Source organism: Colias eurytheme, chromosome 1 (assembly GCF_061535395.1).
Source record: "Colias eurytheme isolate Ceu_HAF_F1 chromosome 1, ilColEury1 Martin Lab GWU primary, whole genome shotgun sequence".
Lineage (NCBI taxonomy): Eukaryota > Metazoa > Arthropoda > Insecta > Lepidoptera > Pieridae > Colias > Colias eurytheme.
This window is the reverse complement of record NC_142980.1, coordinates 12530970-12542966: the sequence shown is the minus strand read 5'-3', so window position 1 is coordinate 12542966 and position 11997 is coordinate 12530970. Positions and strand designations below refer to the sequence as shown.

Sequence of the window (11997 nt, the reverse complement as noted above, 5' to 3'; positions counted from 1 at the left end):
AAATGAGAAGAAAGAAGAAATTCAGATATTTTTTTTTTTGTGGATCCATATTAACCTGACATAACCTACCTAATTATAATTAATTCCGTCGAAGAATCTGAGCCAACAAATCTGATCATGAGTAGCAAGCATATCTAACTACTCAAATTTCAAAGCCATCGTTGACAAATAAAAAAAAACAAAGTTCCATTTGGCGATATGTCAAGATGAAACAACGCAAGCGATCGTACAAAATTAATTAACAACAAGCATTTCAGGCATTCAAAATTTGATAGTCTTATAATGGGAACTAAGGGAACGCAGGTAACGGGTAAACCAAAGGCTGAGACGAAATCTGGACCGTGTCCCTGGCTTTGTAACTTGGTGCCATCGAATGTTCCTGGGCCTGGAGCCGCTCAAGCTGTACTGCATCCTAAAAAAGATGTGTTCGTACTTAAAGTAAGTGCCTTGATTCGTGAATTAATTGGCCATGGCAATCCAACGTTTGTGTATTTCCATAAACTGAGTTTATATGTTATGATATTCTTCATACAGCGCTCATACACATTACACATTTTATATTATAGCTTTGTATTTTCCTTTCGAATTCACCTATTACCTAATTCTAGCCTCCCGCCTGGGTCATGATTTGTGGTTAATGGAGATAATTATAATTCTAAGCAGCCTAACCACCTAAATCTAAATTTAAATTTTATATTGATTCTCAGAATCACTTATTCACTTAGGCAATCACTGTCCATTGTCTAAAGGCTTAACAAGAATTTATTAAAATAAACGAACCAAGGTATCATTGATACCAAAATTCTATTACGCATTTAAACGTGAATTGCCGTTTTTTTCATATCAGTCAGAATACTAATCTGCCAGCATTTAAAGGTGGCGAAAGTGGGGCCGAATGGTGACCGTCGCGTGAAAATGGAGTTAGAACTGGTGACACCAAAGGGACCTGAGAAGAAGCCTCTCTGCCGCATCGACACGAGGGAAACGCAGTGCGAGCCAGACCCTCCACCATGCTGCTGTGTTAAACCTAAAAAGAAAAAGAAATAGGGCATAGACGGGCACCCCAGCTTAACTCAAAATAATTGCCGTAGTCATAACAAACTGCCAATTATAATAATAAACTATTTCATGGCGTGTATTTTTTCAATATTGTTTACTCCTGCCTACGCAAAAATAAGGATTTTCTTCATTATTTTCTTAGATATTTTTGCTAATGATTTATAAACATGGGATTATTACCACCTACACAACTTGAACTCAATTAGCTTTATCAAAATAATACGAAATAGTTACTATGGAAATTTTTATTGATTGAATATCAGTAATTTTCCATGCCCAAAAATATATTTGTGACTAGACGACCCGGCGAACTTCGTGTCACCTTCATAATATTATATGAAATATGAAGGGAAAATATATTTTTCGTTGCTTGTTATTTATTTTTCCTTCCGTATAAGTCTGTATAAGTATTTAATGAGCAAAATTGGCCAGCCATCTTACTCCTAATGATCAATTATAATGTTATTTATTTGTCTATAACTATTAAAAGAAAATATGATATATCTACAGTCGTTGTCTACAGCTGCATATCATAACAATATGCACATTTACCTTTATTACAAAAAATTCAATTTTGCCTTCCGATTTGCGATCTGTATCAAAATTAGCAAAATCTGTTTAGAAGGATAGACTGATCCTTGAGAATGGACGGAAAATGCATAATTTATATACAGGGTTACTTGTAAAACACCAGCAACCTCGCAGGACAAGATAGCTAACATCATAAGTAACCATTGAGGTATTATTATTACTAGAGAGGGCACCACGAACAAAATCAAGGAGGACAGAAATCTATCCCATATCTTAATTTCCACCATATTATTCGTAATAAATTATTATAGTCCCATAATCACGTAATTTTTATGTATTCTAAACATGCGTGATACATAAGACACTTTTATTTAAAACGCCCGCTCGACGTTTGTACCACAACCCATACACGTTTCCTCGATTTATAAGCTTTTGGTCCAGATATAAGAGGACATAGCGGGAGGCTGCAGGCGTTACCATCTATGTGAAAAAACATAATCGCCAAATGTTTTGCTTAGCGTAAAACTCGAGAATGGCTGAACCGCAGAACATTTTATATGTTCTGTGGGCTGAACCGATTTCGTTATTTTTTTTAATTATTATTTTCCTTGAGGTACGTGAACACTATGTGAACGTAAACATGTACCTCGGGCGTAGCCAGGGCGGACCGCTAGTTACCTATGGAAATATACACGAAAATATAAATCCTCTCGGCATGTAATAGAACCTCTTTCAACACCACGCGCCACCGACTAATCAAACGTGTCAATCTTCTAGCAAAAATATTGCCATTGTACACTCGCTAAATTTATTCTTTCAAATCAAAATTTCAAGTTAATGAATTATTTATAATTTACTACAATGGGAAAATCTGGAGGTGGGCCTACAACGCGCAAACCTTATGAAGAAATCGGTGCAATATTTAATGGTAATGAGGTATGTATAAAGTGAAATTTTTATTCTCGCTGATATGAAAATTAAATGAGAGATGACTGGTTAGCAAAGATCCCGTGAGGCAATTGGTGAGACAGGTGCTTTTGAGTCTCGATAAGGACTACCTACATTATAACTAAGGTTATAACTGATACTAGTCTGTGCTGATACATATACGTGATATATCATATACCTATAATAACGAGCAACTAAAACTAATTTATGTGGTCTAAACTCTTCTCTCGTCATGTTACGTTTTTAACGGATTTCAAATAAGGAGGAGGTTCTCAATTCGACCGTATATCTTTCCGTATATATATTTTTCAATGTATTATTTTATTTAAAAATAATAATAGAACGTTGTTATCTCGTGCCCTAGCCCATACCCCACCGGATATCAGATCAGTGTAACTGAATCCCTAGGATGTCTAGAGTACTGAACAGCGACAGATTCATTAAGACATCCTCTAAGCTTTAATGATTTATTTCTATTGTAAACTAGAGGACACAGACTACTTACTTCCTTTTCACAAAAAAGCAATATTTTTGCAACTATTTTTGTTCTTCTGATATCAGTCGTAGCGTAGCGTAGGTATGTAATATGTGATAAAGCTTATAGTGGAAAATAATTGAACGATCTTGAAATTAGAATAGGTATTCATACAACCAAACAAACACACTCTTCAGCTTTATAATACAACTATGATAGTTAACAATTTTCATATTAGGTACACAACTATGTAAGCATATAATAATATTATATTCGAGGCTTGATATTTCATGATACAAAGAATGGATTTGAAGACGATTTCCATTCTTTTATTTTTAGCTTTCAATCGCATAACCTCACTCAAAGATATGTAGGTATGTATTATTATTGTATTACTGCAAACCAGGCATTTACAAAACCGATGATGACAAAAGAAACACAATATTTTTTAGTGTTTGATTTTACGCGATTATTGTATATACATTTAGAAATTTCGCGAAGTGTGTGAAGCGTCGGGATAATAATGAGTTCATCACGTTTAAAATCCGTTAAAAGCTTTACTACATGCTATCCGCTACGCTTAGATGCATGAACATGGGTTTACGAACGCATCCTGACTAATGCCTTTTCCGATAGAGTGCTTTAATGTTGTCTGTAATGCAATTAGTTTCTCGATGTCCTCGGGGCTTTTCAGCCCTTGAAAATCACTTTACACTGCAATACGACTCAATTGCAAAAGCGTGGGTGTTTACAAAGTAAGCTTTGAGCGCTAATAAGAGCTTTATTAGATGGTTAAGGCCAAATAACAATCTTTGGCTGTTTTTGGCATAGCAATTGTCCGTATTTATGCAAAATGGAACCACTCGACAAATTTCGTTTTTTACTTTTATTGAAGAATACTCATTCAAAAGTGGTCTAAATTCTTATACAAACAAGAACCACATGATTTTTACGTTGGAAACAAGGTATACTAAAAGCAGAAAGGAACCACCAGCAACAACGAATAATACCATATTAAGCAAAACCGAACCACAGCACCACGGGACTGCTTTGTTCAAACAAATAAACGATATTACTATCATGTCATTTTATACAAAACAGATCCACACCTACTTGGTACCATTATACATTACACATATTTCTATTAATAACAATTATTTTTAATACACAAAATGGAACCAGGTTTCTGTGGTATGGTTATGCGTAAAATAAATACATAATTTAATTGTAATTTTTTATTGCAAAATAAAACCACAAGCATTCGGTTCTATTATGCATAAATAAATATTGTTAAAAATTCTGAAACCCATCATCGCTATATGGAACCAAATGCCTTGACTTGTTACAATGCTTCTCATCTTTAAACAACGTATTTCATTACTTAAGTGCAAAACTCCAATTTTTTAAGTAAAACGTCTAACATCTGTCAATATAGGTGACATTCAGCGAAGTAGTTCGAATACGTGACGGTGTTTTTTTCCTCCGCGAAGTAAGTTCTATTGTTTTTGTTAATTACCTTTAAAATTAAATGTGAAAATGTTTAGTAATAAATAAATAAGCAAGCAATTGGTAAGAAAAGCATTGGAGACGAACACCGAAGATAATAATGAAGATACAACGGGTAAGTAGTTTTATTTAATGCATTTAAGTACTTATTGAATCTGAGATGCAGGTACGCTTTATCCACTTTTGATTCATTCCCGATTGTGGTGTGATTTTAAGAAGATAGTTCATTAAGTAAGTACAAGAGGAATCTTCTGTGGATTTACGTATTTTAACGACAATGTCGTTGTTCACGAAGGCGCGGCGAGTCGATATTGCATAGCATGCCTTCAAGCCACACCTCCGAGCCCGTCGGAGTGGAGAGCGTGAGGTTTTTTCGTAACGGAATTTCTCGATTCGGTCCCCGCGCTCAAGGCCCGCGATAGAAGCTATGCAATAGCTTAATAAATATTTAAGAAGCTCCCATACAATAAGCCGTGATTTTTTTGGCGTTTTATAGATAATGGTACGGAACTCTTCGTTGCGCGAGTCCGACTCGCACTTAGCCAGTTTTATTTACATGGCGCATGTACATACAACATACTTAGTCGTCTAGTAGGGACACGGCTTTATAAGAACTAATAATATTTTGCTGTCGCCATATACCTACCTACGTATAAAAGCCACGCTTTATTATTTTGATTTAAAGCTTTTTTCTATTTATTACAGAAGATAACGAAGAACCTTATACGTCGCTGCCTCTGGAGAAGCTTTTTTCACCTTCTAGCGATATTCAGTCCATATTACATCTCATTCCACAAGATGCACAGTTTTTATAACCGTGTCATTAGTGATAATGAAATAGAAGACCACATAGATGGACTAGACACGGTGGATTTCGAAATAAAATTTGATGATAACGTCGAATAAACGTCCTATATAAGTATTATTTTATATATTTTATTAATTAAAGCTTTAATTACGATATTATAAATACATAGTTTCATTTATATCATTAAATCCCTGGGATGTGGTTCCTTTTTGTATAAGAGAAAACCTATCAATTGATAAATGTTAAAAGGAACCACATGCACATTTTCTTAATTATCTAGAAAGTTTAAGAATATTCAGAGCAAATTTATATACACATACTTAAATAAGTAATTTATCAATGAATTTAAATAAAATAAATTTTAATTTTACTGCATCTAACAGAGCTGCAAATGTTTTTGTAAATCCTTTGATATCTCAGAAGTGCGTTTTTGCTGGGTGGTTCCTTTTTGCTTAAATACGGACAATTGTTGTGGGTGTCTTAATTTAAGGGCGTTTTTCCATTTTAAATCTAATCCCTATAAATTTAAGGTAAAAATTCGTGTACCCAAGAGCACATCGAAACCACCAAAGCTGACGGCATCTCAATTGAAATTGCAAAACCAGTGTACGTGCGAAGACGATGCGTCTGTTTGTTCGGAGACGTGTGGTCTCCCGGGGGAGGGGGGCGCTGGGGGCAATAGGCTTAATTTCCAGGTAACAGTGGACTTGTCCAATAGTGCGGACTGCCCAGTATTGTAGATTGTTCATATAATATTGAAATTCGGAACAAGACTCGACTCTAATTAGAAATTAATAATAGTACACTAGGTATGTACCTATACCACTACGCACACAGGGTGGTTTTCGAAAAATCAGAATTAATATAAAAATGGCATAGGTATGTAGGTGTAAAGCCCTATAAAATAATTAGCAAAACTGAAAAACGTAGAAAATAAATAGCTTTTGATATAATTTTTTACTATAATTAGAGAACGCCAAAAATATATGGCAGGTAAAACAAAACAACCTTTTCCAAGAAGATATTCTTAGCTTTAACAAGACGAAAGTGATTCGTTGTTATTTTTAATTCCATGAATGGATTATTTAATCAATAATTTAGAAGCTTTGTACAATGTTCATCATCCTTGAATATTTATCCATTTAAGGAAAGTAATTTTGCTTGTATTTTTATACACAAGCGTAGGTATGTTGTTTATTCCATCAGGCCCCGGAATCACAGACACAATAGAAAATCTATTGTGTCGTGGGCGTGGCCCGATCGGGCCGTTCGGGGCTCAATGGGTTATAATTTTAAAATATAGCTTTTCAGTTTTCACATAGATAGTCTAATAACTGGCATAAAATGCTATTATGCTTAGCTGAGATTTTATTTAGAAATACATATAAGATTATATGAACTATTATATCGCTATATACTTACATATTATATTGAAAATAAATACATAAAACTAATGAACCGTGATTTGGCCTGATATTTCCAACCAAATAAATCAAATCATGTGGGAAGATAATTTTGATGTAAGTAACCATTCATAACAGTTTCATTCATCTATTTTTAAATTATGTACTTAGGTCTATTGAGTCGTGAGTAATTTCGGAATAATTTATTTACTTACTGGGTTATACAGCCTACATGATACTAGAAGATCCATGTTTCAAAGAATTTAAAGATATTTCATTTTTGTTTCTTTATATGTATAAAATTCTCGTCTCACAATGTTAGTTACCATACTCCTCCATAAGGACTGGACCGATTCTCATGAAATTTTATGTGCCTATTGTTAGATCTGAGAATCAGGTACTTATCATCTATTTTTCATGCCCCTAATAGAGATAAGAGTAAGGCAGAACCATGGACGTATAAAAAAAGAGGGACGGTATATCGCCTAAACATTGAGTGAAGCCTAGTAATGGCGGCGAAACATCCATGTGTGTGTGCCATGTTGCCATGGCAACAGCTGTCCTGATGACAATGGCGGAGCCTCCTGTATTTTTTTCTATAAATTTTGCCGTAATAATTTTGTCATTAAAACATAAAAGAAATAACTTGCTTCCCTGTGGAATGTAATGCCTTTTGTTTTGTTATTTAAAATTGTACTGTTGCGACACCATTTAACCACGCAAGACGGCATTTTAAATATTTTTGTGAAACAGTGACGCAGTTAATCAGTCGGTAGTTCACGACGTAATGGCGGCCGACTAGCTTACTATGGTGAGAGTGTGTGCGTGTTTATTGTCTTTGCACGATCGCTAGCTTACTATGGTGGCTTCACGTTGTTTGTTCGTAATACGGCGTCCGTCTTTTTTTATACGTCCATGGGCAGAACAACGTTTTCAAATTTAAATTATTTATTTGTTAGAATTTTGGTAATAGGTACAGAAGATCACATCATTTAAAAATTAGTCCACACAATTCGCCAAACAATTGGCATACACTTTAATCGATGTAGAGGTATTCGAAAATAAAATTGATAGACGTTAAACGTTGGCTCGACTATAAGAGCGTATACGCACTATGCGGGTAGCCGCATTGCGGGTAGCCGTCCGGCTGACCGCAATCACAATTATGCATGTAATATTCATTTCTATGCGCACTGCGATGCGGCTACCGCAGACCGCACAGTGCGCATAGAAATGAATATTACGTACATAATTGTGATTGCGGTCAGCCGGACGGCTACCCGCAATGCGGCTACCCGCATAGTGTGTATACGCTCTAACACGTTTTTATTAATGACTAGCGGTCCGCCCCGGCTTCGCCCGTGGTACATATTTCGCAATAAAAGGTAGTCTATGTTCTTTCTCAGGATCTAAAGATTATCTGTGCCAAATTTCATCAAAATCGGTCCAGAAGTTTATGCGTGAAAACCATACATACATACAAACCTTCCTCTTTATAATATTAGTATAGATAAATATATTTTATTTATGTCTGCCGGGACAGCTAGTAGGTAACAATATAAATATTTCCCTAGATTCCCGATGACATATGCGAAGCAATGACCAACAGGACCGCTCTGAACTCCGAAGTGGTGTACAGTAAAGCGGAGGCCCATGGTAACCTCTGCAACGTATGCAATGTGACGCCTCAAGACGCTCCTAAAGGCGTGCAGGCGCAAAAAGTGTTGCACCCAGATAAAGATGTGTTTATTCTGAAGATTGGCAAGCAAACTGATGAGCCGAATCGCACGGGGAATATTGAGGTACTTGGAATTTGGTATTAAAAACAGGCGAGGGCCATTGGCAAGGGCCAAGGGCCAATCTGGCCAGAGCTGCCGCAAGCGACACGAAGTTTTGAAGTCGGTTGTTGAAGTGAAACTTCTTTATCGGGGTTGGACAAAAATTTAGTGTAACATTTTTGCGTTACGCCGTACGCGTGACATTTTTGCGTTACGCCGTACGCGTGACATTTTTGCGTTACGCCATACTCGTGACATTTTTAAGGTCATAAAGAAGTTTCACTTCTTACGTGTGTACTCTAGTACACGCATACATTTTTTTTTAATGTAGTTATTTTTATTTCATACTTTTTAGTGACTTTTTCAACACGAGTCAAACGAGCCCAAACTCGATAAAGTTGAGTCAATATATTACGGAGTTCCTATAGCCACCTTCCGATCCCATCGTCAAATCAGGGGCCTTAGACAAAGTAACAATTAAAAAACGATAACGAAGTTAGAAAAGGCAAAAATGTATGGGATTGACATACGCCGCGCTAGATCACGTGGTCTATCTAATGTCAATCCCATACATTTTTCCTTTTCTAACTTCGTTATCGTTTTTTAATTGTTACTTTGTCTAAGGCCCCAGCTCTATGTCATGATAATGTTGCATCGATATCCAATTGACATACGTATACATAATTTCAGCTCAATCGGTTACCGGGAAGTGAATCAAAGTTACTTGCTAGATTTCTAAGTCATCGAGTACAGACAAAAATGTTCATAAAATAACTAGCGGGCCTATCCGAACAAAATTGGAATTTATGGGACCAATTCGACACCATTCCGCATCAAACAAAAAAATAATCACATAAATCGGTTCAAAAACCCCGGAGTAATTGGTGTACATACATAAAAAAAATATACCGGCCGAATTGATAACATCCTTTTTTTTGAAGTCGGTTAAAGAGATCAGTTAAGTAGGTAATAAATTAATTTACTAGTGAGGTAACAATGATACAATATGTATGTTTCATCCGAAACAAAAACAATTCCAGATATTTTTACACATACATAAGCAACCCTAGTCCGCACTCTTTCAATACGTATAACCACATATAACTTATTATGAACCGTTGTCCTTTGTCCGTTGTCCTTAAATAATATATTCATTCGCTCATATTCTCGTGAAGGTTACATAAATTACTTTCAAGATGGAAAATTTCAGCCACCTACATTGAGTTAAAATTTTCCACCTTTAATTAATATATTTTACAAGTAAATTTTTATTTAACCTTTCTAAGTAATCTAATTGAACAGAATCTTTAAATAGGGTAAATTTCCTACGCTTTTTCCCATATAACGGGTGGGTAGTCAACACAAATACTGTCATCCATTAGAGATATTTTTGTCGAAGTTATTTCGGATTTGATTTTCTTTTCAAATGCGTAATTCATTAGATAACCATTACAACCTGATTAAATAAAAGAAACAGATATATGCTTTTATTTATTACCTACTTGTCATCATCATATTGTGAGGATCTTCTAGACAGGATCCTCGGTGGTAAATGGTAAAACTATAGGTATGTTATGACGTCTTATGAGTTATGACGATTCAAAAGTGCTTCTAAAAGAAGTCTAATTGAATAAAAAAACGTTTCAGTTTGAGTTTGACCAAACGTAAAATTACAAAACACAGGTAGAGCTGGTCACACCCCGGGCACCAGCTAAAGCGCAGCCAGCGACGCACTCCTGCAAGCAGATCCAATGCGAGGACCAAGATCTGGCCTGCTGCGCGCCATGTAGGACTTGTCGGGGCGTGGTACCGAAGAAACGAAAGGGCAGGCGCTCGCCCAAATGTTGCTTCTAGTTTTTGTGACTTAAACGCAATAAAAAGCGAAATTTTGTTTTACCGCTTGTTTTATTCAATGCGAGAAGGTTGGTTTTAAATAAAAAAATAGAAATAACAACTTATTTTTTTATTACTCTTTAATAAAACTAAACATGGGAAACTTATTGCTAATGTCTACATAAACAAAAAACAGTATAGTTTATTAGGCGGCCTTATCACTTAGAAGTGATCTCTTCCAGGCAACCTGGGCAAAAGGTAACAGCTACTAAAATTACAATTTATGTTCATGAGTGGATTAATTATTTATAAAGCTTTGATATTTACTGTTTAATTTTTAAAATTAATAAATTATTATAAATTGCTTGAAATGTACCTAGTCTGTAAATTTATCCAAATTCCAAACTATAGCCTATCTCTGTACCAAATTTCATAAAGATCCGATCAGATATTTATCGTGAAAAATAAACATTTTCGTTCATTATTATGTACAAACTTTCGGCTTTATTAAGTAGGATATTATTATAAGTTATAACAAGATAATCTTTTAGAAGTATCGTCTAACAATATCGTATTATCGAGATTCATAAAAAGGAAGAAATTATTGTAATGTATAACCTACTATATTTAATCAATGTTTTTAATCTATACTAATATTATAAAGCTGAAGAGTTTGTTTGTTTGTTTGTTTGAACGCGCTAATCTCGGGAACTACTGGTCCGATTTGAAAAATTCTTTCAGTGTTTATCGAGGAAGGCTATTATAGGCTATAATATATATCTACCATCAAGCTACGAGTGCTACGACCAACAGGAGAGGAGCCACGGGGGTGAAACCGCGCGGAGCGGCTAGTATACTAATATAAATCACACAGAATTAATCAACCGAACCAAACCAAAACAGGCGTCTCAAAGGTCGCATATTTTAATCCCTTAAACAAACAACATATGAACTTAATTCCCAGAATAAATTACATGGCTCAGTGAGAACAAATTTAAAGAGACACTGAATAACAACAGGTATATGTACCTATCTGATATAAATTATGTAGGAACAATCATGTTATAACTTATAACATCACTTGCTTTCCGACCGCGGCTTCGCCCGCATATTTAAAGATACACCCGCATTGTTCCCGTTTCCGTGGGATTTCCGGGATAAATCCTATCCTATGTTCTTTCTCAATATATTGTACCAAATTTCATATACAAATCCTTTGAGTAGTTGAGGCGTGAAGAAGAGACAGACAGACAAACAGACAGAGAAACTTTCTCATTATTTGTAACATTACTAGACTACCTACTTGCTTAAAATATCCCTGTAGTTTTTGACCTGTATTTTCATACATTGTCATTTTAACTGATAGATAAATTAATAGTCGGGCCGATTTTTCAATGCTTGGATAAAAATGTCACGTAATCTCAAATACGGGCAATTAGAATAGGTTTTTAAAATGGTAGTTAGACCAGACTCAGTGGAGTTTCGTTTGCAAAAATAGCGGACCTAAATGATAAATCTGACTTCTGATATATATTGTATAGATCCCAGACATCCTATAGACAGATGTTGCCAACCAGTTTTGTGGTCCCCCTCACCCCACCCCGGTAATTAAATATGGCATACAAAGAAAAAAATAAAAATTTCAAAAACATGCCG

The 11997-nt window shown here is 35.3% G+C and overlaps 2 protein-coding genes and 1 long non-coding RNA gene across 3 annotated transcripts; all 3 read left to right on the top strand.

Moving 5' to 3' along the window:
* Window positions 1-282: 282 nt before the first annotated feature.
* Window positions 283-1047, top strand: LOC149911308 (uncharacterized). Its single transcript, XM_090119316.1, has 2 exons — window positions 283-438; window positions 877-1047. Exons 1-2 carry the CDS (start codon window positions 283-285, stop codon window positions 1045-1047), a joined length of 327 nt encoding a protein of 108 aa, XP_089975442.1.
* A 1404-nt stretch (window positions 1048-2451) lies between these two features.
* LOC149911306 (uncharacterized) lies at window positions 2452-10362 on the top strand. Its single transcript, XM_090118181.1, has 4 exons — window positions 2452-2526; window positions 5858-6022; window positions 8305-8532; window positions 10192-10362. Exons 1-4 carry the CDS (start codon window positions 2452-2454, stop codon window positions 10360-10362), a joined length of 639 nt encoding a protein of 212 aa, XP_089974307.1.
* LOC149911307 (uncharacterized) lies at window positions 4187-5792 on the top strand. The gene is made up of 2 exons (XR_016458061.1): window positions 4187-4634; window positions 5225-5792. It is a non-coding gene; the product is annotated as an uncharacterized LOC149911307 (long non-coding RNA).
* Window positions 10363-11997: the final 1635 nt, after the last annotated feature.

Bases quoted from the DNA above. Each gene is read 5' to 3' on its own strand.
- LOC149911308 (XM_090119316.1), top strand. From the start codon at position 283: ATGGGAACTAAGGGAACGCAGGTAACGGGTAAACCAAAGGCTGAGACG. The intron at 439-876 runs GTAAGTGCCTTG...CAGCATTTAAAG, and splicing joins AAGATGTGTTCGTACTTAAA to GTGGCGAAAGTGGGGCCGAA.
- LOC149911306 (XM_090118181.1), top strand. From the start codon at position 2,452: ATGGGAAAATCTGGAGGTGGGCCTACAACGCGCAAACCTTATGAAGAA. The intron at 6,023-8,304 runs GTAACAGTGGAC...ATATTTCCCTAG, and splicing joins GCAATAGGCTTAATTTCCAG to ATTCCCGATGACATATGCGA. The intron at 8,533-10,191 runs GTACTTGGAATT...TACAAAACACAG, and splicing joins ATCGCACGGGGAATATTGAG to GTAGAGCTGGTCACACCCCG.